The following is a 25,144-nucleotide window of genomic DNA, read 5'->3' as shown; positions in this document are numbered from 1 at the left end:
GGCGGATGGTCGCTTGTATCAATTTCTCAGGGTTCCTTTTGGTGTCACCAATGGGGTCTCGGTCTTCCAGCGTGCTATGGACCGAATGGTGGACCAGAACGGACTGCGGGCTACCTTCCCGTACCTGGATAACGTCGCCATCTGCGGCCATGACCAGCAGGACCACGACACAAATCTCCTTAAGTTCCTACGCACTGCATCTCGCCTGAATCTGACCTATAACAGGGAGAAGTGTGTATTTCGTACGCGCTGTTTAGCCATCCTCGGATACGTGGTGGAAAACGGGGTCATTGGCCCTGATCCAGACCGTATGCGTCCCCTCCTTGAACTTCCCCTGCCCACTAGCGCAAAAGCACTGAGAAGATGCTTAGGCTTCTTCTCTTATTATGCACAGTCGGTTCCCAATTACGCGGACAAAGCCCGTCCGCTCATCAAGTCCACCTCTTTTCCCCTAACACCAGAGGCTCGATTGGCCTTTGATAAACTAAAAGCCGACATTGCGAAAGGTACGATGCACGCTGTTGATGAGTCCATCCCCTTTCAGGTGGAGAGTGATGCATCTGATTTCGCCCTTGCCGCCACACTTAACCAGGCGGGCAGGCCCGTCGTATTTTTTTCCCGCACCCTCCAAGGCCCCGAAATTCGACATTCAGCGGTGGAAAAGGAGGCCCAGGCCATTGTGGAGGCCGTCAGGCATTGGCGCCATTACTTGGCGGGAAAACGGTTCACCCTGATCACGGACCAGCGGTCCGTGGCGTTCATGTTCAATAACACGCTGCGGGCAAGATCAAGAACGACAAGATCTTGAGGTGGAGAATCGAACTCTCCACCTATAATTACGACATCATGTATCGTCCAGGGAAACTCAACAAGCCCTCGGATGCCCTGTCGCGTGGAACATGCGCCAGTATACAGGAGGACCGTTTGCAGGCTCTCCATAATGACCTATGCCATCCTGGGGTCACTCAGCTCTACCACTTTGTAAAAGCCCGCAATCTGCCCTACTCGGTGGAGGATGTCAGGTCCATAACGAGATGTTGTCGGGTATGCGCGGAATGCAAACCGCACTTTTACCGACCTGACCGGGCACAACTAGTCAAGGCCACTCGTCCCTTCGAAAGATTGAGTGTCGACTTTAAGGGCCCCCTTCCCTCGACAGATCGGAATGTGTACTTCCTCAACATCATTGATGAGTACTCGAGATTCCCTTTTGTTATTCCCTGCTCTGATACATCCGCTGCCATGGTTATCAAGGCATTCCGTTATCTTTTCACCCTGTTCGGGTACCCCAGCTACATTCACAGCGACAGGGGCTCGTCATTCATGAGCGATGACTTGAGGCAATACCTGCTCTCATACGGGATTGCCTCTAGTAGAACCATGAGCTACAACCCATGGGGTAATGGACAGGTGGAACGTGAGAATGCTACAGTCTGGAAGGCTGTCTTACTGGCGTTGAAGTCAAAAAGCCTTCCAGTCTCCCGTTGGCAAGAGGTGCTCCCTGATGCGCTCCATTCCATACGCTCACTCCTGTGTACGGCAACCAATGCTACTCCTCATGAGAGGCTGTTTTCATTCCCTCAGAAGTCTTCCTCTGGGACCTCATTACCGCCTTGGTTGACGTACTCAGGACCTGTCCTCCTGCGGCGACATGTAAGGGCCCGCAAGTCCGACCCGTTGGTCGAACAGGTCCATCTCCTCCACGCCAACCCTCAGTATGCCTATGTGGCATACCCTGACGGGCGAGAGGACACGGTCTCGATTCGAGACCTGGCGCCAGCAGGGGACGTAGAAACCCCTGTCGCTCCCATACCTCCTGTTAGAGACCCCCCAACCATTGTTTCCCCTCCTGACACGGCACGGGCAGCATCGGGACCATTACTTAACCCTTTTACTCCCGTGTACAGCTTGCCTGAGTCCACGAGATGGTCACTACTTCAGGGCGTGTCGGAATTCAACGGATTATCATCACCTCGGGGTCAGCCGGCCCGTGAGACTGTGGAGGAACCGTTGGACATCGCCTTGGGGAGAACGCCACCGCGAGTGCCTACTCCGGTGTCATCACCGGTATTGAGGAGGTCACAACGACGGTGCGGTCCCCCTGACCGTCTGAACTTATAGACTGATGACAAATTATTCTGTTTTTTTTGTACCCCGCCGGCCTTTATCTTCAAAGGAGGGGTGAATGTGGTGAACCATCGTTGGTTCCCACTAGGTAGTACTGAGCCAGGGTCTGGCCAGTACTACGAGTATGTATATATGTTGCTGTTGGTGTTAGGGATGGGTTGTTCTACTTGTTGCTGTTGGGGTTAGGGTTGGGCTGTTACACCTGTATTATAGTTATTATGGTACATCCCAGTCGGGCTCCGCCTCCTGGGAGAGGTATAAAGGTCACTGCTCTGTCTGGGACCCCTCAGTCTGGGATCGTGTACTATACATGGCAGCTTCGTTGTAATAGTAAATAAAAGCCTTTATTTCCTTGAGCATCTCAAGCCTCGTGTGTGATAATGCGCATCACCCCTTAACTATAATTTGACAGGAATCCTGTCTACATACGATTGTGTATTCATATTATTTCTCGTGATTCCTCACTGGCAGGTGCGCAATGGGACAGGGGCACTTTATGGGTAGTCTATCTTAGCAGCCTGTATTGGTAACATCCTTTCAATAAAGTTTTTTATTTATTTAAACCTTTGAGGCCTGCAGTCTAGCTTTTAAAACCACCGCACATATCAATCCAGGGACACCTCCATGAAAATCCCAATGAGTGACTGGTTCCCACGAGGGCAGATTCAGGACTATGTAACAATCGCACCTTTTGTTTCCACTGCAGTAGGCAAAATCCATATCATAGAGAAAAGGATATTTCTGAGGAGTTGTGCTTTTGCTGCTACAGAAATTTACATTAAAATCACACCTTTGACATGGCTAAAAAGAGAAATTTATAACCATGAACAGTACCTCCAATGGTTACCCAAAGAGATGGTCACCTTTCCCTATTTCTTGGATACTTTCAGACACCTGGCCCATCATCAGAGATGTGCAACAACAAAATGAAGCCACAAGAATATTTCCCTGACAAGGAAATCAGGGTCCTGTTTATGAAGAATATTTAGGTGTCAGGTTTGGCTCGGTGGTAGCACTTTTACCTCTGATTTTGATTCCAGAGACTTAGGGAATTGTGGAATTATCACTTTGGTTGAAAAAAGTATTTTTAAGAGAGACTAGTGAGCATTTCTATTCAGAGGGAACCACAAACTTTTTACACAAATCACAAAACATTGACATGCAAGTGAAGCACGCAATTAGAAAGGCAAATGACATGTCAACTTTTACTGCAAGGGAGTTGGAGTGCAAGAGTAAGTTGACCAGAAATGTTCTGCTGGATTTAATGGGCAGCGTGGTAGCCCTGGAGAGTGGTGACAATCCCATTATGCTGATTTCCAGACCGTCTATTGGCTGTTGTTGGATTTCCTGGGTCCTGCAGGATGATGTCCCGCCTTCAAGAACCGCCAACCAATTGGAGGTTGGCAGCTCTTCGATACCAGTAGTGCCACCAAGAGTGCTGGCCACTGCAGGAAACCTGGGAGGCGGAACGTTGCTGGAGGTCCTGGAATAGAGGTTAGTTCATGATCCCGTCATATTAGTCTGGCAGATCTTTGCGAGGAAGAAAGGGGTGTTGGTTTAAAGGGTAGTGTTTTTCCACTGCTAGTGGATCCTTCATTGTGCACATATTGTACAAGCAGGAGGGCCATCCTCAGTGATTAATTGGCCACTTACGGGCCTCAATTGGGGCAAAGGCAGGCCAGCCTAGGCCTCATTTGTCCCACTGTAAACTTGCAGAGAGGTCCGGATGGGCAGCCCAGTCGGAAGATCATTGAGGAATCTTAGTCTTCCCTCCCCCCACCCACCCTCACCCGTTCCCTGCCTGCAAATCCTTCAGCCGGGAAACATTAAATTAGTTGAGTGAAGGAAAAAGTAGTGGTGAATGGTTGTTTTTCAGACTGGATGAAAGTTTATAGTGCTGTTTCCCCGAAGTCAGTGTTGGGATCCTTGCTCTTTCTGATATATATTAACGACCTAGACCTTGGTGTACAAGGCAAATTTCACAGTTGGTGGCTGACGCAAGTCTTGGATGCATTGTGAGTGATGAGGATACTGTTAAACCACAAAGAAGAAATAAACATTGTGGAATGGGCGGAAAAGTGGTAGACGAAATCTAATCTAGAGAAGTGATTCATTTTGGTCGGAAAGTTGGTGGGAAAAAAGAATGTTGGAAAGCTACAAGGAGTGACGGGTGGAAAATACCCCTTCAGATTCAGTGGCTGTTTATGTCATTGTAGCATCCAATGCCTGGATTTTGTAACAAAATCATTGAAATTACAGGAAAGGAGATCAATCAGACCACTGCATCTGTATCAATAATAACTTCTCAATTAAATCTATCATCTTTAGTCCAATTTCAGTAACAAAGTGATCTGTGAGTCACAAAAATTGATAAGTCTCATTTATTATTAAAAAAGTATTTAAAAACGTTCCACAATTATTTCAGTAGAGTATCACATCAGCAGCTAAATTTCACAATGTAACACACTTGATGAAGAGTTTGCTGCACTGGGTATCACAAATTCGGGAGCAGGCATCAGCCTGCCAGCCACAGGTTTATCTTCTTTTAATTAGAATCAAACCTACGGGTGGAGCTCCTCGCTGGGAGCCCTGAAGCTGTAAGTTTTTTCCTCATTGATATGTCCCCAGAACAGATCGCCATTCTACTATTCTGAGAATGACAATAGGGTAACATCTAATTTCAGCAGGCATGTAACATGAGCAGTACTGGATTAGCCCTCTGTGATATTCCATTCATTCCAATACAGCTAGAGTTGAAAATCACCCCCAATAGACGATTAATATGCATAGATTTAAACTTCAGGCACATATAAAAAGACAAAACCATTTTGCTCATACTTTTACATTCTGAATTTTGAAATCTGGTGTGCCACTATCCAAGAAAGTAACTACCTCAAGAGTTAAAACTGTTCCCAACGAAAAAAAAAAGCAGAATTTTTCACTTTGCATTCATGCCAATATTTTCACTAAAATTAACGGGAAGAATTGTATCCCCCGCAGTGACTTGTGGCATAAAAATATTGCAATAATTATCATGTTACTTATGTTTCCACCGCATGATAAAACAAGTACGTTTTCTTGTACTTGGTGAGCTGTGGTTGTCTTCAATCAGTTACAAGCCCCTTACTAGGCAACTCAAGAACAAAATTAATACAGGAAAAGTATGCAGCAAATAAATGAAAAATAAATATCAAATCCGAATAATATGAAAGACAATGAAAGACACTGCCAGTACATTTCTACATAGAGACATCATCCAATGCCTAAATCATGTCAACATTTTTCTACACTACACAGGAATCATCCTGAATTGAGAAAATATTGAAAACATATTTCATTTAGTCCAAAACACCACAAACCCTTACAGTTTTTGAAATTAGTTTTCCCCTTCTCAAAATCTAAACACACGTTTTGAGATTATTGATGTGCTCCTTGTTAAATCATCTTGCTCAGTTGGAGAACACCGTCGACGGAAACATCACTTGCTTCTCAAGATGGGCATCAGTTACTTCTTGGCATTTAAAAGCTTTTCCCCTGTAAACTGCAACCAATTTCCTGAGCCAGTTCCAAATATTGTAGATTAAAAACTAATCTACAGAAACCAAATGTCCAAGAATCATCCCTGCTCAACGATGACCACTGTGAAAACAAAAAGCAACAGTTCATTTGCTTACATAGTTTGTTCATTTGATTGTGGTCCATAATAATCTCAGCCCTTTATGATTGACTAATATATTTGAGATATCCTCTAGTATAGCAGTGAGGAAGTATTCAGGATGAAATTAAATGGGATGGGGTGAACTTTCTTAGAAATGTTCCTGTACCATTAAAATTCTTTCCCCTTGTTTATGTCAGTTATATTGTATTTATTTAGATTCCCAGATGGCTTAGCTCTCTGGAAACTGCACTTGCATGACTTTGGGCAATATTGATCAGCCACTCATTATACGATCACTCCTGATTTAATTATATCGGTTAATGGCCTTTTTATATCATCACTAAAATCAAAATACCTTTAAGAATTGCTTCATAGTTTATCCTTACCTTCCTGCAGATAATCCAGTGTTAATGGGGTGATGAACAGTCTCACAGTTCAGAAAGTTCTTTAACCACAAACATTTCTCCAATGTAAAAAGAAATCCTGAGCACAGGAAATAAAACAATTATAAGCTGCAAAACAACAGAAGGAAATGCTCACAATTCTGTTTTAATATTTTTAAAATTACCTTGATGAGGTTTTTCATGCTCTATGGTACTTTCCAAACAGCATGAACCATGAGAGGTCACACCTGACGTGGAATTGTGCCGGGCTAGAAAGAAGCAGGAATAGTACAAGGTAAAAGGTTAACTTTCGATAAACATAAAAGGTCATTTTTCAGAAATAATAATACTTTAGTTAGATTATCATCAGGAAAATAAAGGCTGAAGAAATGTACTTATTTATTACACTGACATCACACTTCCACATTAGTGAGCTCAGAGTCATGCTCTGCTCCTAAATCTGAAGGACACCATTTTGAAATTCTGGTCTGGTTAGAGTTACTAACTTTTGCCAAGCCCAAAACAGTTCTTGGCAGATGTTGTGCCTGTCGTCTCTATTACTGGTACACTTAAAGAATAAGAAAAATAGTAAAGCAATATAAGCTCTGACGAATTGACTCAAAACATTTGGTTCTATTCTCTCTCCACAGGTGCTGTCAGACCTGCTGAGATTTTTCAGCGTTTTCTGTTTTTGTTCAGCTAGTCTGTCTGCTTTGCAGCAAAGTAATACAAGCTGCTTTTCTGATGAGATGTGAAACCAGTCTGTTTGCCTGTGTGGATGTAAACAATCCCATGGTACCATTTTGAAGAACAGGGGAGCATCCCTGGTGTCCTGCACAAGATTTATCCCTCAATCAACATCATTAAAAAAAACAAGCAATCTGATTATTAATAAATTTATGTCTGGTGGTCACAAAATCATAGAATCGTACAGTGGCCCATCGAGTCTGAACCAGCATGTGAGAAACACCTGAACTCCCATTTACCAGCACTTGCCCCATAGCCTTGATTGTTATGGAGGTGCCAAGTGCTCATCCAGATACTTTTTAAAGGATGTGAGGCAACCCACCTCTACCACCCTCCCAGGCAGCGCATTCCAGGCAGTCACCACTCTCTGGGTACAAAAGTTTTTCCTCACATTCCCCTGAACCTCCTGCCCCTCATCTTGGACTTTTGTCCCCTCAAATGTGCTATATGAATGCAAGTCTTTCTTTATATTTCACGTTTGTTGGAATCTGTCTCGAGCATCATAAGAAATGAAGAGCTTCACTATCATCTAAAGTTATTAATTCCACAGAAGTGGAAAAATAACTTGCTCGATTTACGATTTACATTTTCTCAAAAACTAACCAGATGATAACGAAATATGATGGAGAGTTCACTGCTGTAATATATTTGCAGTGTTTTATACATTTTAAAAATGTAAGTACAGTGATCCAATTCATCTCAAAATCAAAAAACTGACATGCAAATATAAAAAGGTATTCACTGCTTTCTCCTGACTCTTTTTCCCTCTTTTAGAAATCTAAAAGCCGAGTATAGTTCTTGGTTCTAGTGCTCACACCAAAAGAAAAGGATCAGCAGTACCTGGCAATGAGAAGCAAACTCATGGAAAATCATTTTAATTCATTCGAGGGCCAAATTTGATAATTCCGTATGCCCATTCGCAAAGTGAATACCAAATTAGGTGTTTTTTGCCCGCCCCGAAACACTTACTTCTATAATACTGATTCCGTGCTGCAAGTAAACAGCCAGCTGAAGGAACAGATGCCATGGCGATAGCAGGATGAGGGCCTGAAGGATTGCCCCAGAGACGCGAGTGGTCGGATCCTGAAAACATCCATAAGGAAACAGAAAACGGTTTAAAAATAACTACTACAACATAACCACAGTGGACAGCTTAAACAAACATTAGCCATCGGAGAGATGGCAGCAAATAAAACTCAGGATATAGGTGAGAATGTTGTTATGCTTACGCTTGTACGGATGTGTACACACACAGAGCAGTGGGTGACTACTGCAAAATCTTTAAGCAGAAACTTTCCTTCCACTCGCCAGCAACAAAGTGACTGCCTGGCTCGTGTGGAACTGCCTTTTATATCAGCTGGTGTTCAGCAGCCACTGCGTAGCACTGTGTGCAATGTAGCACGTTAACTGGACTGAGCTTCAGCCAGCTGGATACACAGGAAGAAACAACCAGTTCAGACCAGAAATAGCAGGATGCGGGACTCCAGCCAAGTCCAATGAGCGCAGAGTCCGACTCATCCGTGCCTCAGAGCAATGCTGGGAACCTGAACACTTTGTACAGTCATCACTTTGCCACACAATGCCGTGGTTAGACTTTCCCTGCTTCCCGGCTGTGTGTCAGGAGCCCCGCAATAGGGATTTTAAAAAAGGAGGAAATGTCAGCTCTGTTTATGCAAAATATACGCGAGTAAAGTGTGTGACTCACTAGAGGGAGGAAAGATTGCGAGTATGCCAGGCTTTTCTGATGCAAAGTGACTGCAACCTGCAGTCAGCTGATGTTTACAGCAGCACCTGTTCCAGGCTGAAGTTGGCCCAATGAAGCTTCAGTAATGTCAGTAAGAGACATCATAAATTATTAATCCCAAAAGCTGTAAATTGAATGTCGGAAAAGAGACATAGAAGCGAACAGCAGGAGCAGGCCATTCGGCCCTTCGAGCCTACTTCACCATTCAATATGAGTTTAAAGTTTATTTGTCAGTGTCACAAGTAAGCTGACATTAACACCGCAATGACGTTACTGTGAAAATCCTCTAGTCTCCATACTCTGGCACCTGTACAGGTACACTGAGGGAGAATATAGTATTGCCAATGCACCTAACCAACATGTCTTCAGACTGTGGGAGAAAACCGGAGCACCCGTAGGAAACCCGCACAGACAGGGGGAAAATGTGCAGACTCCACACAGTGGCCCAAGGCCAGAATTGAACCTGGGTCCCTGGCACTGTGAGGCAGCAGTGCTAACCACTGTGCCACCATGCCACCCACCCTGGCTGATCCTTTATCTTAATGTCATATTCACACTTTCTCCCCATATCCATTAAAATTTTAAAAAGATCTGCTTCCTAATTGTCCCTGTCGTTTTCAGGCAGCATTTTGTAGAAACCCATGTACATCTAATATAACTAGCAGACCTGGCCATTGTCTGAGGCTAAGCTAACCATTCACAACCTCTGTGTCCTATTTGACTCTGAGCTGAGCTTTCAAACACATGTCCTCTCCATCATCAAGTCATTACTTCCACCTCCATAAAATTGCTTGGTCCTGTCCCAGCCTCAGCTCAACTGCTGCTGTAATCCTCAATCATGTCCTTACACATCTGGACTATTCCAACAATGTTCTCCTGGGCGGCTTCAAAACTCCCATCCTCAGTAAACTGAAGCTTGTTCAAAACTCTGCCACCTAGTTTCCTAACTTGCACTAAGTCCCATTCATACATCATCCATGTGTCCTTGTTCATCCTTTGAGGTGAATATGAACATGTTCATCATCTGGTGTGTTTACTAAGGTTTAGTGGATGACTCCTAAGGCCAGAATGTTCTGCTGCAAGTAGAACAGAATATCACAGTTTTGAACAAGTTGCTGACTCGGGATTTCCTCTGCTTGTGTTTTCCCTCTGGTTTCTTTCAACGGAAGGCACAGTTTTTTATTTGGCTGTACCAGGTACGGTGATCCTGGGCAAGCTTCCCCCCGGGCTCGGAGTCGATATCAAAACTCCTAAGCAAAGTCTTCGGAGCATTCTTGTAGCACTTTCTGTGACTTGTGTCAAGCATTCTGGCTACATGACCAGTTCCACTCAGTTGTGACTGCCTCAGGATGCTTGGTGTGTCAATTCCGTGTCTGGTAATTTGATCTTCAGAAGCCTCCAAAAGCAGCTCAAGTTAAAGTGGTTGATGCTGGTACACAGTCCTAGTCTCTGACGGATAGAGCAGGGTGGGGCAGAACTATTACTCTATAGATTTTCAATTTGATGGGCTGACTTCCTCCTGTTTATTCCCAGATTGAAGTTTGAAGTCTGCCAAAGGCTACACTTGCTTTGGCAATAATTGTACGCAGCTCATTGTCAATAATGGACAGCCCCAGAGATTGTGGCACTGAAATAAACTTATTAACTGTTGACAGGCTTTGGTCATGGACGAACACCTCCAACTCAAGGTGAGTCTTTCCTGGTGCAAGCTGGTAAGTTTTCTTCATGCTGATCAAGTGATAATGTTTGCAAGTTATAGAGCTCATTCTGAAACTCGGGTCTTAAATCTAAACAAAGGAAACTGCGAAGGTATAAGGGGAAAGTTGGCTATGATGGATTGTGGAAACAAATTGACAGTAGACTAGCAATGGCTGGTATTTAAAGAAGTATTATATGGTCTACAACATCTGAGACACAAAAACCCAATAGGAAAATTAAATCACTTAGAAGTTAAAGATTGCATTAGATCAACAGAAGTGGCTTATAAGGCTGCCAGTAAAAGTGGTAAGTCTGAGGATCAGGAGGAATTTAGAATCCAGCAAAAGAGGAGCAAGAAACCGATAAAGAAATGGAAAAGAGAATATAAATACAAGTTAGCAAGAAGCATAAAATCTGTAAAAGTTTCTTTTGGTCTGTGGGAAGAAAAATATTTGCAAGGACAAATGTGGGTCCATCCCAGGTGGAAACAGGAGAATACATAATGGAGTATAGGGAAATGGCAGAGAAACGAAACAATCACTTTATCTGTCTTCACGGAGGAAGATACAGAAAATCTCCTTGAAGCACTAGGGAAACTAGGAGCTGTTGAAAATAAGGAACAGAAAAAATAGTATCAATAAAGAGGTAGTATTCAAAAAATTAATTGAGTTAGTGGTTGATAAATCCCCTGGACCAGATAAACTACATCTTAGAGTGTTGAAGGAAATGGCTACAGAAATAATGGATGCATTGGTCATTATCATTCAAAATAATATAGATTCTGAAAAGGTTCCTGTGTTTTTAAGGCAGTGCTAGATATATTCTTGTTAGGCAAGGCAATCTACAATTATCTGGAGTAGATGGGAATATGGAATTCAAAACACAAACAGATAAGCCATGATCTTATTGAATGGTGGAGCAGGCTCAAGGGGCTGAATGGCCTAATTCTGCTCCTATTTCATACATTCGTATGACAGGAACGTAGCAAATGTAACCTGACTACTTAAGAAGGAAGGCAGGGAGGAAATGGAGAACTACACACCTGTTAGTTTGGTGTCAGTGATAGGGAAATGTTTCGAGTCTTTTATAAAGGATGTGACAATTAGTCATTTAGAAAATAATGATATGATTGGACAGAGTCAACATGAATTAATGAAATGCTTGACAAACCTGTTGGAGTTTTTTGATGATGTTACTTGTAGCATAAATAAAGGAGAACCAGTGGAGGTGGTGTATTTGAATTTTCAGAAGGCTTTAGATAAGGTCCCACACAGGAGATTAGTAAACAAAATTAGAGGTGGAGGGAGTCACGTGATGAGAGTGCAGGAATAGCCGTGTTTCCATGAGCTCTGACACTATTCATACGGTGGCACAGTGATTAGCACTGCTGCCTCACAGCGCCAGGGATCCGGGTTTGATTCCCAGCTTAGGTCACTTATGTGCGGATCTGCACATTCTCCACGTGTCTGCGTGGGTTTCCTCCAGGTGCTCTGGTTTCCTCATACAGTCTGAAAAACGTGCTAGCTAGGTGCATTGACCCGAACAGGCACTATGGTGTGGCGATTAGGGGAATTTCACAGCAACTTCATTGCAGTGTTAATGTAAACCTACTTGTGAAACTAATGAATAAAACAAAATCCTTTCATTTATCCTGCCCATAAATACCTAATCCTGGAGTGAAACTCTGTACTATTTCCCTGGATGGTTTCTGGTTAATTCTGTGACAGATTGCCGAGTAAATTAAAAGCAGTCAGAGGCAGCAGGGTGGAGCTGAATCCTCAATTTGGTGGTTTGTTTGGTGAGCCCATGGCAACGTTGAAGGCAGTTTAAATGTTGACTATCAATATGAGTAAAGATGTAAACAACAAACTCGGCTTTATGTCAAAGATTATCAGTGCTCACATTACTGAACTGCGGGGTATTGGTGAGAAGCTAGGTGAAGCGGAGGAAAGAATCCCTACGGCCAAAAATGCAGCTTCCTCGGTTGAGGCCTGTTTCTGGTCCTTGGAGCACCAGCTGCATGGTATGTCAAGGTATGCTGGTTAATCTGGAGAACTGGGGCTGAAGAAACTGTCCCCGTGTGGCCAGTTTTCCAGAGGGAGTTGAGGGTAAGCTCCCCGTTGAGTATGAGAACTGGCTGCCATGCTTTCATTTTTTTAAAATTTTGATTTAATTTATTATTGTCACATGTATTAACATACAGTGAAAAGTATTGTTTCTTGCGTTCGATACAGACAAAACATACCGTTCATAGAGAAGGAAACAAGAGAGTGCAGAATGTAGTGTTACAGTCATAACTAGGGTGTAGAGAAAGATCAACTTAATGCAAGGTAAGTCCATTCAAAAGTCTGACAGCAGCAGGGAAGAAGCTGTTCTTGAGTCAGTTGGTACGTGACCTCAGACTTTTGTATCTTTTTTCCGAAGGAAGAAGGTGGAAGAGAGAATGTCCGGGGTGCGTGGGGTCCTTAACTATGCTGGCTGCTTTGCTGAGGCAGGGGGAAGTGTAGACAGTGTCAGTGGATGGGAGGCTGGTTTGCGTGATGGATTGGGCTACATTCACGACCTTTTGTAGTTCCTTGTGGTCTTGGGCAGAGCAGGAGCTATACCAAGCTGTGATACAACCAGAAAGGATGCTTTCTATGGTGCATCTGTAAAAGTTGGTGAGAGTCGTAGCTGACATGCCAAATTTCCTTAGTCTTCTGAGAAAGTAGAGGCGTTGGTGGACTTTCTTAACTATAGTGTCAGCATGGGGGGGGCCAGGACAGGTTGTTGGTGATCTGGACACCTAAAAACTTGAAGCTCTTAACCTTTCCTACTTCATCCCCGTTGATCTGGACAGGGGCATGTTCTCCTTTACGCTTCCTGAAGTCGATGACAATCTCCTTCGTTTTGTTGACATTGAGGGAGAAATTATTGTTGCCGCACCAGTTCACTAGGTTCTCTATCTCATTCTTGTACTCTATCTCATCATTATTTGAGATCCAACCCACTATGGTGGTGTCATCAGCAAACTTGAAAATCGAATTGGAGGGGAATTTGGCTGCACGGTCATAGGTGTATAAGGAGTACAGTAGGGGGCTGAGAACACAGCCTTGTGAGGCACCAGTGTTGAGGATGATCGTGGAGGGGGTGTTGTTGCCTATCCCTACTGATTGTGGTCTGTGAGTTATCTCAATTTGAAAGCTAGGCATATTAAGCTTAAAGGGGTAGATCATATCCTCTCTTTGAGGCCTGGGGCCAGTCAATGACCCAGGTCGAAGGTCATGCATTTTCATAACTTCAGTGTTCTCCAGAAAGTTGGAGGCAGCCAGACATAATGAGGCCTTACTACATGATGTAGCTGAGGTCTCTTTCTATGGGAGCTTCTTGGTGACTACATAGCGGAGGTGCCGAAGTTTTGGTGAAGTTTGAAAGTGCCTGTCAGCTGTTGGAATGCAGTATGCCTTGCCAAATCCTACTACTCTGAGGATTACATGTGATGGATCCTTAAAGTCGCTCAACGATCCTATCAAGGCTCTGGTCCTTCAAAACTCCATGGATGGCAATCACAATCTACAGTTCATCGTTAATCCTGGAATGTTCCCCTTGTCTTTCTTTGATCTTGTGGTGTTACTTATCATGTTGGCAAGGGGGATCTAATATAAAGGCACTGAGGCAAATTTCACCTGTTATCCTTTGGAAACGGGGGACATCCCTTTACTTATAATGGAATGCATCTCCCGGTCTGATCCATTGGTGGAAGGGGGGAGACTTCCAGAGTCTCCCAATTTTGGTGCAAACCCCAGATGTTAGTGAGGAGGACTTTGCAGGGTCAACAAGGCTGGGTTTGCTGTTGTTATTTCTAGTGCCTAGGTCAATGCTGAGTGGTCCACCCTTTTCTTTTTATTAACTTTGTAGTGGTTTGAAATCTTTCGCTCATATTGTAATTTCTGCCTCGTTATTTTTTAATTATTATTTGCTGGCTTCTAAACCTGTCTAATCTTCTGACCTACCACTATTCTTCACAGTGTGGCATGCTTTTTCTTTGAATTTGATACAATCATTAACTTCCTTATTTAGCTGCAGTTGCTGCATCCTTCTCATAGAGTATTTCTTTCTCAATGGAATATGTCTTTGCTGAGATTTAAGAATTTTTTGGGGGAGAGTTAAGAAATATCTCTTTAAATGTCTGCAACTGTTTTTCTAATGTCCTACCTAATTTTCAAGTTCACTTTCACAAACTCTGTCCTCATCCACTTTTAGTTGCCTTTATTTAAGTTTGAGACACTAGGCTTAGACTCACACTTCTCATCCTCAAACTGAATGTAAAATTCTATTATGTTATGATCACTTTTGCCTAGAGTCTCCTTATGAGGTCATTAATTAATCCTGCCTCATTGCATATTACCAGATTTAAATTCCTGATTCCTGGCTGATGTTAGAATATACTACTCTAAGAAAATGTCCTGAATACACTCTATGAACTAATCTTCTAGGCTACCATTGACAATCTGATTTTGCCAATATATGACAATTATAATCACCAATGATTACTGAAGGATCTTTCGTACAAGCCCCCATCATTTCATTCTGTATATTCTATCTTATACTGTAGACACTGTTATGGGGCCTATAAATAACTCCCATAAATTACCTTTTACCTTTACTGTTTTCTATCTCTACCCAAACGGATTCTACACCTTGATCTTCTGAACTGTCATTTCTTGCTCCTATACTGATATCATCCTCAATTAACCAAGCTACCATACCAACTTTTCTTAGCTTCACATTCTTCCAAAATGTCAAATACTGTGAATATTTAGGTCCTAGCTTTGATCACCTTGCTGTCACGTCTATAAAATGGTTATTAGCATATATGGACTTATATCTATTTGTGCTATCAATGCATCCATTTTGTTACAATTTTTTTTGTTTATATATCCAATTCAATCCAATCAAAGTCCAATTCAAAGTCTCAGCAAGTGAGACATTCCAGATCCAAGCTGGCAAGACAGGCCTCTCACTTCCTGTCTTGGGCTTGATCTACATGATCCAAGCTGATAGGAGCAGGCATTGCACCTCCTCCAAGGCTTGGTCTCATTTGCATCTTAGCCAAAAGGCTGAGATGCCGCTTTAAAAAATTGCTTCAAATGAAGCCACAATGAAACGTTATGACTTCAACCAAGTACAGCATGTCGATACTACACTTGATTTTAGGCAAAAGGCCGAGAAGCGACCATCCATTTTGTTACAAATGCTTCCCTCAATCCCATCATTTCCCACTCTCTATCTCTCCCTCAGTCTCTTTCACTGTCCTCCATCCCAGTTTTTCTCTTTCCCCTCTTCCTCAGTCTCTCTTCCTCCACCTCAGTCTCTTTCACCACCTCCCCAATCACATTCTCTCTCTCTCCCTCCCCATTTTCTCTCATTCCCCCTTCCTCAGCCTCTCTACCACATTCCCCAGTCTCTACCACCTCCCGGCCCAGTCTCCATCTCTCTCCCGTTTCTGTCCCTCCCCATCTCAGTCTCTTTACTCCTCCATCCAAGTCTTGCTCCGCCTCCCCAGTCTCTTTCACCCCTCATCCCAGTTTCTCCCACCTCCCCAGTCTCTCTCTTTCCCCCTCCCTTGTCTCTTTCATGCCTGCACCCTAGTTGCAGTCCCTCTTGAGCTTCTTTCACCCCATCCCTATTTCTCTCCCCCTTCTCCACACTCTCTCTTTACCCCACTCCTCAACCCCTCCCTCCCCTTAATTTGCCTTGCGCAAATCTATGATGATTCTCCTTAATTAATCCCCTTCCGCGACCGCTGGGCACCGCAGGGGCTGGGGTGTATTATCGACCCTGACAATCACCTTTTGGTTTGATGTTTCAAGTTTCCTTTCCTTTTGTTTTTGGTTCGGGCTGTTCCCCCTTCCTTTTGGGGAGCTGCCTCTTTTAATTTGTCCGTAAGTTAATTTGAGTTCGTTTATTGGTTGGTGTTGAAAGACATCCTCAATTAATCCAGATTTGTCCAAGTGATTGTTAATGTTGTCTCAGTACTCCAGCTGGGGTCCAATCCATGATTATATAAAAGTTCAGCATCTTTGTTTTTGTAACATCAACATAATTATACTGTCTCATTTCAATGAGGTATTTTACCCGGGCACAGGAAATCACAATGGACCACTACATCTCATAATTGGTGACGTTCTGATAGAATGAATCCCCCACTCATTTTTCACCACTGGAAGCCTGATCTATGCTCTACGGTGGGTGGCCAGGAGTAGAAGCGACAATATATTGACTTTTATTTCTAATGCGCATTTTATCATGTATGAAATTGAAGCTATCCATCAAGCCACTGGTCTGGAGACACTGAATCCAGTATGCAATAGACAAATGGTTATAGAGCATCAATCTCAGGCAGATAATGGGAAGGGTTTCCACACATACAGTCACTGCAATGAACAGATTGGCAGCAGTGGCACCATAGACCTGTGACCTAACAAACAGCCCAGGGTTTGTGACAGTCCGAGAGGCTCTGTGCGCCATGGACATAGATAGCTTCTGGAATGCCAACAATACCAGAGATGCTTTGAATGGAAGACTTCCTCAAGAATTTCAAGGAATGATTGTGATCATTTGATCTCTGACCAGTAGCTTCTCAGAACCTATAGTCAGGGTGTGTGAGCTGCAGAGAATGGGTGCGGACTGTACCTCCAGAGAGTGACACACTGCTTCTGCCTTAAAATCTCTTCATTAGCAACATGTGAGGGAGCTTCAAACATGAGCCCAGCTCTCTTTCACACCCCCAGGAGATCAGGTAGTTTCAGGTTGTCTTCTGCTTGCATGTGATATTTTGGAACTTCAGAAGTTAAAGTCCAAGATGGACAACCAAGTCACGATACTGGACGTTGTTCCGTGGATAGCCTTGAATCCTGTGGCTAATTCTTGCAGGCCACATTCTTTTACAATGTGTTGAACAGTCTAATCTGGGTGACCATGTTGGGCTGACCTAGAAATCCCATTTCTGGAGGAGATGTGATGTCTTTGCATGGAGAGTGCAGATCCATTTGGTTATCGACCACCATCTTCCAGGGAGGTCAAACTTTGGAGGCTCTACTGTCATCGGATCACTCATCAGATCTTTATTGGCGATATTGGTGCTTGGTTGCACCATTTATCCTTTTCGTTCAAATCTGTATTGCTCAAAATATATGTAGTGGTCCAGAAAGTCTTGCATGATTGATTTGCATATTTAACAGGTTCTGAAGATCTTCCTGGATTTGCAGTTCTGGGTTGACTCCAGCACAGTCAAACAAGTGTCTTTACATTCCAGGGCACATCAGGAGGTGGGATATTAGACAGAGCTGGGAACCATTGTACAGGTGCAGATTTCAATGCATTTTATGCTCTTCTGGGTCAGGTGCACACCCACTAGTGTTTGCTGTTATTCAGTTGGTTGCTGAGGTGGAAAGGACTGACTATAACCTTAGTGAGGTTTGGGCAGGGACATCAATCGTGGCAATAATGCTCCATCACTTCGAAGTCCTTGGTCAAGGTACTGCTAAAATTCTCAACGTTTGTTGCCTGGGTATCAAGGCAAACCTCATCGTGATGCAGGTCATTCACACATGCAGCTCATTGCTTCAAGTGGAATGATGAGTGTATTTATTATGGTGTGCAACTTGTTATAAATTGGATGGGACAGGCTAGTTAGATCAAAAGCTATTTTTCTGTTTTTTTTGTATGGGGGAATGTGAGTTGTGAGGAGGTTGCAAAGAGGCTTCAAGGGGACTCGGACAGACTAAGTGAGCAGGCTTGAGCATGGCTGATGGAGTATAATGCGAAAAATAAGGCGTTATCCAGTTCAGTAGAAAACAGAAATGTGGAGTACGGTGGAATTTTCCCAAAAAGGAAGTAAGTGTCATAAAGGCGTGAATACTGGAGTGCTCCGCCAGGTCCGTCAGGCATGCTCCAGACTGCAATCATCCCACACCCAGTCATGGTTTTGGAGAGTGATGAGTTGTGCACCAGTACTGAGGGGGACAGGGCCTAAACAGGCCCATGAGCTCGGCTGCAGGGAGCTTGAGCACTGTTTCGCAAGGGAGCCCTGGTTTCACAGTGCACTGGGAGATCACCTCCTTCCCCCCGCCAGATATCGGGACCTTCCCCACCTCATTGGTGGTATGTTCCACCACCCCCTCCCAGACATGGGTTGCCGGCATCTGGGCCCTCCCGATGGGTCCCCATCATGACATCCAACATGCCTCTGTCATGATCCACCCCTGCACATCCCCCCCCCCCTGCATAACACTCCACACCCCCCCCCCCACACCCCCTCCCGTGCATAGTCCCCACTCAGGCTCCCCCATCATAGCCTCCTTGTCATTGTCCACCCATCATAGTCCCCACTCAGGTCCCACCCCCACTCAGGCTCCACCCCGTTAGCATTGCCCCTGGCACACTTAGTGCCCAGTTGGTACTCCCGATGTACCAGGTGGGCAGTATCAGTGTACCAAGTGGTTACTGCTAGGACCACCCAAGGGCTTCAATGACCTCTGATCCAGCCAGTGTGGCCATTGTGCCACGGTCCAGTACCTTGAACTAGCCTTTGATTGACAGCTTAATGGTTTTTTCGCAGCATGCTCAAGGTTTACTTCCTTCCTGGTTGAATGCATCTGAAGTACCCTCATTGTTCCTAACTGCAATGTTTAACAACATCCTATTGCTGCTTAACAGCTGCGGGAAACCTCAAAGCCTAAGTGCTTTTACTTCCTATTTTCTAACTGCAGTGGTTATAGTGTTACAAGAATGGGTCTGAATGAAGAGAGTGGTGGTCCTAAGGGGATGGGGCCTGAGGGGACCCTATATCAAAGTCCTTATCTGGTGGGGGGATTGGGTCACCTTCATGCCTGTGTGGTGTGGGAGGGAGGGGTGACCTGGTCTCGCGTTGATTGAGGGGGAAGGTTCCCCTCTGGTATGAGCGGTTGGGGGGTGCTCCCCTGGTCAGTGGGGGACTGCGCTTTGTATTGTGGAAGGGATGGGGTTTGGGGGGAAGGGGGCCTGTGTCTGATCATTGAGATTGGAGGGCATCTCAATCTCAGAAATGCCGGGCTGGCTGTTGCGTTTCCCACGATCCATAAATTTGCATCGATCAGGTGGGTGAATTCCACCTGACAGGCACTGCCAGCGCCAGCGAGCAACACTTTGGTTTTCCCACTGATGTGGATACTTAGAGCTGATTCTGGTGAAAATGCCCAATGTTCCTGAAGCAGATGTACCAATGAGGCTGAATGACCATCACCCTGAAAGGTCCACTGTACATATAAATTAGATCAACAGCCTGGCTTTTAGCAGCAGTAGAAGATATTAGAAAAACAACTAAGAATATTTTACTTCAGTAAGTGGAAAGATTTTATAGAGCCCCTAAGAATGGGCAAAAATGCAGCATAGCCAGCATCTCCAACACCTGGAGTATAAACTGAAATAGAGACAGAAAGGGTGAAAAATAGGGAGAGATTGGAAGCTAAAGGGAATAAAGGTAAACCATAAAACAATCAAATCTTTATTATAGTATTATACCTTCACCATGTTTGACACAGCTGACAATGCTGCCCTCACAACCACTGTTCCTGTGTTGTTCAGCTCCAGAGAGTTTCCTTAAGTGTTTGCACTTCCACCTGTCCAAACATAGCCATTATAAGTCCAGCATTGAATCAACTATGGTGTCCTGAACTAAGTTTTAAAGCTTGCATTTTGCCCATTATCAAGGCCTCTGACTTCCACTTCCATATTCTCACATATTCTACCCTTGCCTCAGCCCCACCATCATTCAACCCCTTCGTTCTGTTGTTGTCAACTCTAGACTTGATTTCTTCAATGTCTTTCTTCCTGTTCTGCCAACCTCCTCCTTTCATAAACTCCAATTTCAAGACAATAACATTAAAGCTTAAGTTGTTTACATCATTACCTTTGTTGGACCTTGTTTCTCCTCATACAACTCCCTGCTGATTTACACTAGCTTTCTATTCCACAACATATTGATTTCATCTTATTATCCACAACTTCTAGCTCCTCCATTGGCTTGCTCCACAACACTTTTGCAATCTTCTCTAGTCTAATGTTCTTTAATGCTTTCCATTCATCTTCTTGTACTACCATCGTGCATTGATGAAGCTTCAATCACTTCAACCCAAATTTCTGGAACTTCCTCTGTAAACTTCTCCAACTCTTTACTTCTCTTCCCACCTTCACAAGCCTTCTAATATTCAACTAAGATTTAGTTATTTTTGCTAACCTTCCCACGGCTTAGCTACTGTGGAGAAAGTTTCTTCTACAAAGTGCCATGATTAAAGACATTTTATGAATGAAAGATGTTCACCAGATGCATGTGAAATCTGTTTGTAGATCCTTTCCAGAAACAGTATTCATAGGAATATAAGATCATAGGAATTGGACATTTAACCACTTGAGTCTGTTCTGCCATTCAATGAGATCATGCTGTTCTGTGACCTAACTCAAGATGCCCACTTTTGCCTCATATCCCTTTAATTTATAAAATTGTATCAATTTTAAACTGAGCAATTGATCCAATGTCAATTGCTGTTTGTGGAAGAAATTTCCAAACTTTTATCACCCTTTTTGTGAAGAAGTGTTTCCTAATTTCACTCCTGTAAGGTCTGGCTCTAGTTTTTAGTCTATGCCAATTGCCCAAGACTCATTAACCAGCAGAAATAGTTTCTCTCTATCTTTCCTATCTGTTCTCTTTAATATTTTGAAAACTATTCAACTCTTGGATGAGCTTGAACTTTGTACATCGTTAAGAGCAGTGTTCCCTCTAACGTTTCTTTGTTGAACACTGTCTGCTTACATGGAGGGGTGAATTTTCCCATCCTGCCCCCCACGGGAATTGGAGCGGGTGAGGGGCGGATCACGGAAAGGTCCGTTGACTTCGGGTGGGATGTTATGGTTTTGGGATGAATGTGGCCGTAAAGGTCCGCCCAGTATATTTAAATTTTCTGTGCAGCCACACATGCGCAGCGTCTTCCATGGAATTACTTGTGTGGTATGTTCCAGATTGCTGTTAATCCATGCATGTGCACAACTTAAAGGCAATGTTGGTTAAGAGTTGCTAAAATGAAACAAGTACTTAAAGAAGAAATCAAGCTTCATGCCGGCAATTTTAGCAATAGAGATCGTAAAGAGAAAAAAAATAGAAATGTTTGTAAGTTACAACACAGAAACACACCATTTGGAGGGTACAGATAGTCCAACCAGTTTGTATTGGTGTTACCCTACATGCAAGTATATAATTCGAATTACTGTCATGTTCCAGTGCATTATGAACTTTCAGATCATACTTTTTAAACTGGACACAGACAGACCATTAAAATGACTGCAGCCAATCATGTGAACATTGGCATTTTGAGTTTCAGACATTTTTAAATCTCTAGCGATTATTAAATATGGACATTCACAGCCATCTGGGAATTCACACATCCCTTCGTTTAAGGATGGATCAACACAAAAGGTCTGTAGAATTCCAGCTGACCTGACTCTCAATTTCTCCCTGGACAAAAGGAAATATTGAAACTCAAATATGTGTAAAATGGTTGTCAATGGATCCTATCAACCTTCCCTTACAATATGAATGATGGTTTCCCTCTTTCAAACTAGACTGGTTGAATCTCAATTTTTCATACGACAAGGCAGAATGGTTGGAATCAACAGGAAATCACCTTTCGTTTGGAAAAAGAACTTTAAACTTATGGCACTCACATGATGAGGGAACCAGCTTTGTTGTCTGTTTTAAATCACCAAGACGCTGATTGCAGATAGAGAGTTCCTCCAAAAACCATCGAACTAGCTGCAAGTCACCCAAGCAGCCAAGGTAGCAAACAGTCATACCTTGAAAGTGAGAGCTCATGACAGAGAGAAGGACTTCCCAATCTTTTCCAACTTTGAGTTCATTTGAGATTGAATTTGATCGCAAGAAATCATACAGCATACCAAGAATCCTTTGCGGAGGGCAGGGGAGGGGGAGGGGATGTGGAGGGGTTGGGTTGCCTTTTTATTTAAATTGAAGATTGGGGGCACCCTTTAAAAAAGGTCCCCTGATCTCACGATTTCCGATGTTATTTTTTTTTAGGCCCCGCCCTCCAGCTGACTGTGTGAATTTTGTTTCCCCTTTGAAATTGCACAGAATGCTGTTCAATACACTGAGAAAGGCCGGCCGTGCAACCTGCGAGATTCACATTTGTATTCTCACCTGTGCATTTTTAGGAAGATTCCAGTTATCATCTTTGCACAGTAATATAATTTTTCCTTAAGTTTGATGCTTTCCTTAACCTCTTTAGTTAACCACGGATGATGGGTCCTCCCTTTAAGACTTTTATTTATAGCAGCAATATACTTATTTTGAGTATTCTAAAATATCCCTTAACTATCTGCCACAGCTCTTCTCTTGATCTATCCTCTAGCCTAGTATGCCAGTTCACCTCAGCTATCTCAGCTTTCATGCACACATAGTTGCCTTTATTTAAGTTTCAAATATTAGACTTAGACCCACTCTTCTCGATTTCAAGCTGGGTGTAAAATTCAATCAAATTGTGGTCACTGCTATTTAGGGACAGAGAAAATTGAAGACTGGTGCATGATAAATATGTAGGGATGTGGGGTCATTTACTCTGAGGTCATTCATTAATCCTGTCACATTACACAATACCAAGTCTAATATAGACTGCTCTCTAATTGGTTCCAGACCTTGATGCTCTCAGAAACTATCTCGAAAACATTCTATGAACTAATGGCTGTCACTGTACATCATTGGTGGAGGGAGTAGAGGTTGAAGGTAGTGGATGGCGTACCAATCAAGCAGACTGCTCTGTGCTGGATGGTGTTGAGCTTCTTGTTGGAGCTGCTCTCATTCAGGCAAGTGGAGAGTGTTCCATCACACTCCTGACTTGTGCCTTGGAGGCTTCGAGGGGTTAGGAAATGAGTTACCCACCATTGAATTCCCAACCTCTTATAGCCACAGTATTTATATGGCTAGTCCAGTTCAGTTTCTCGTCAATGGTAACCCCAAGTTGTTGACAGTGGGGGATTCAGTGATGATAATGCCATTGAATGTCAAAGGGCAATGGTTAGATTCTCTCATGTTAGAGATGGTTACTTGCCAAGCACTTGTGTGGTGTGAATGTTACTTGCTACTTATCAGCCTCACCCCGAATGTTGTTCAGATCTTGTTGTATTTAGTCATGGACTGCTTCAGTATCTGAGGTGTCATGAATGATGCTTAACATTGTGCAATCATCAGTGAACATCCCCAGTTCTGACCTTATGATGGAGGAAAGGTCATTGATGAAGCAGCTGAAGACTGCTGCGCCCTGGACACTACCAAAAGGAACTCCTGCAGCAATCTCTTGGGGTTAAGGTGATTGAACTCCAATTGCCACAATCATCTTCCTTGGTGCTAACTATGACTCCAACCAGAGGAGAGTTTTCCCCCTGCTTCCTATTGACTCCAGTTTTGCTAGGGCTTCTTGATACCACACTCAGTCAAGTGCTGCCTTGATGCCAAGTACAGTCACTTTCACCTCACCCCTGGAATTCAGCTATTTTGTCTATGTTTGAACCAAGGCTGTAATGAGGTCAGGAGATGAGTGACCCTGATGGAATTCAGATTGAGCTTCAGTAAGCAGGTTAAGATGGAGTAAGGGTTGTTTGACAACACTATTGATGACCCCTTCCATTACTTCACTGATGATCGAGAGTAGACTGATGGGTTGGCCAGGTTGGATTTGTCCTGGTTTTGTGGACAGGACTTATCTGGACAATTCTCCACATTCTTGAGATTATATTGAAACAGCTTGGCTAGAAGCAAGTAGTTCTGCAGCACAGGTGTTTAGTATTATTGCTAGAACATTGTCAGGGCCCATAGCTTTTGCAGTATCCAGTGCCTCCAACTGTTTCTTGATATCATGTGGAGTGAATCGAATTGGCTAAAGACTGACATCTGTGATGCTGGCCACCTCAGGAGGAGACCGAGATGGATCATCCAATTGGCACTTCTGCTGAAGATTGTTGTGAATACTTCAACCTTGTCTTTCGCACTGATGTGATGGGCTCCACATCGTTTAGGGTGGAGATATTTGTGGAGCCTTCTCCTTCGGCTAGTTAATTAATAGTCCACCACCATTCATCCATAGTTATAGAATCATAGAAATAGAATCATAGAAACCCTACAGTACAGAAAGAGGCCATTCGGCCCATCGAGTCTGCACCGACCACAATCCCACCTAGGCCCTACCCCCACATCCCTACATATTTACCCACTAATCCCTCTAACCTCCGCATCTCAGGACACTAAGAGCAATTTTAGCATGGCCAATCAACCTAACCCGCGTACTCCAGTTGCTGAATGTGAAGCTAATATGCAGCAATAGGCCACACATTCTCCTGTCTGTGCCTTATATCCTGGCAGTTGTCATGAAGCCTTTATCATGCACCAGTCTTCAATTTTCCCTTTCTTTCACACAGACCTTTCAATCAGAGACTGGCAGCTCAATCTCTAACAATGAAAATATTTCCTAGTGATAGGCTAGAGCAATGCAAGGCTGTGCAGATTGTAAAAGGGAAACTTCCCTTTCGCAACTCTCGTGAACCATCGAGTTCCTTTCCATACTGTTGCTGGGTCCATGGTCTGAGACCCCTCGCACTCATATAGTCAGGAATGTTGATGTATCTAGACCACACTGCTATCCCATACTATAACCCTCACAAATTGCAAACCATTTCACATGAATTCTAAAGCTGCAGTTTAAAAAA

General features: G+C 43.6%; 1 protein-coding gene across 1 annotated transcript; it reads right to left on the bottom strand.

Annotated features, from left to right (window-relative positions):
• Positions 1 to 4,480: 4,480 nt before the first annotated feature.
• Positions 4,481 to 8,548, bottom strand: LOC144495748 (pancreatic progenitor cell differentiation and proliferation factor-like protein). Its single transcript, XM_078216141.1, has 5 exons — positions 8,145 to 8,548; positions 7,885 to 7,998; positions 6,354 to 6,437; positions 6,172 to 6,268; positions 4,481 to 5,766 (listed from the first exon to the last, which is right to left on the bottom strand). Exons 2-5 carry the CDS (start codon positions 7,940 to 7,942, stop codon positions 5,754 to 5,756), a joined length of 252 nt encoding a protein of 83 aa, XP_078072267.1. The 5' UTR covers positions 7,943 to 7,998; positions 8,145 to 8,548; the 3' UTR covers positions 4,481 to 5,753.
• Between the last annotated feature and the right edge of the window lie 16,596 nt (positions 8,549 to 25,144).

Source organism: Mustelus asterias, chromosome 7 (assembly GCF_964213995.1).
Source record: "Mustelus asterias chromosome 7, sMusAst1.hap1.1, whole genome shotgun sequence".
Lineage (NCBI taxonomy): Eukaryota > Metazoa > Chordata > Chondrichthyes > Carcharhiniformes > Triakidae > Mustelus > Mustelus asterias.
This window is presented reverse-complemented; position numbering and strand designations above follow the sequence as displayed.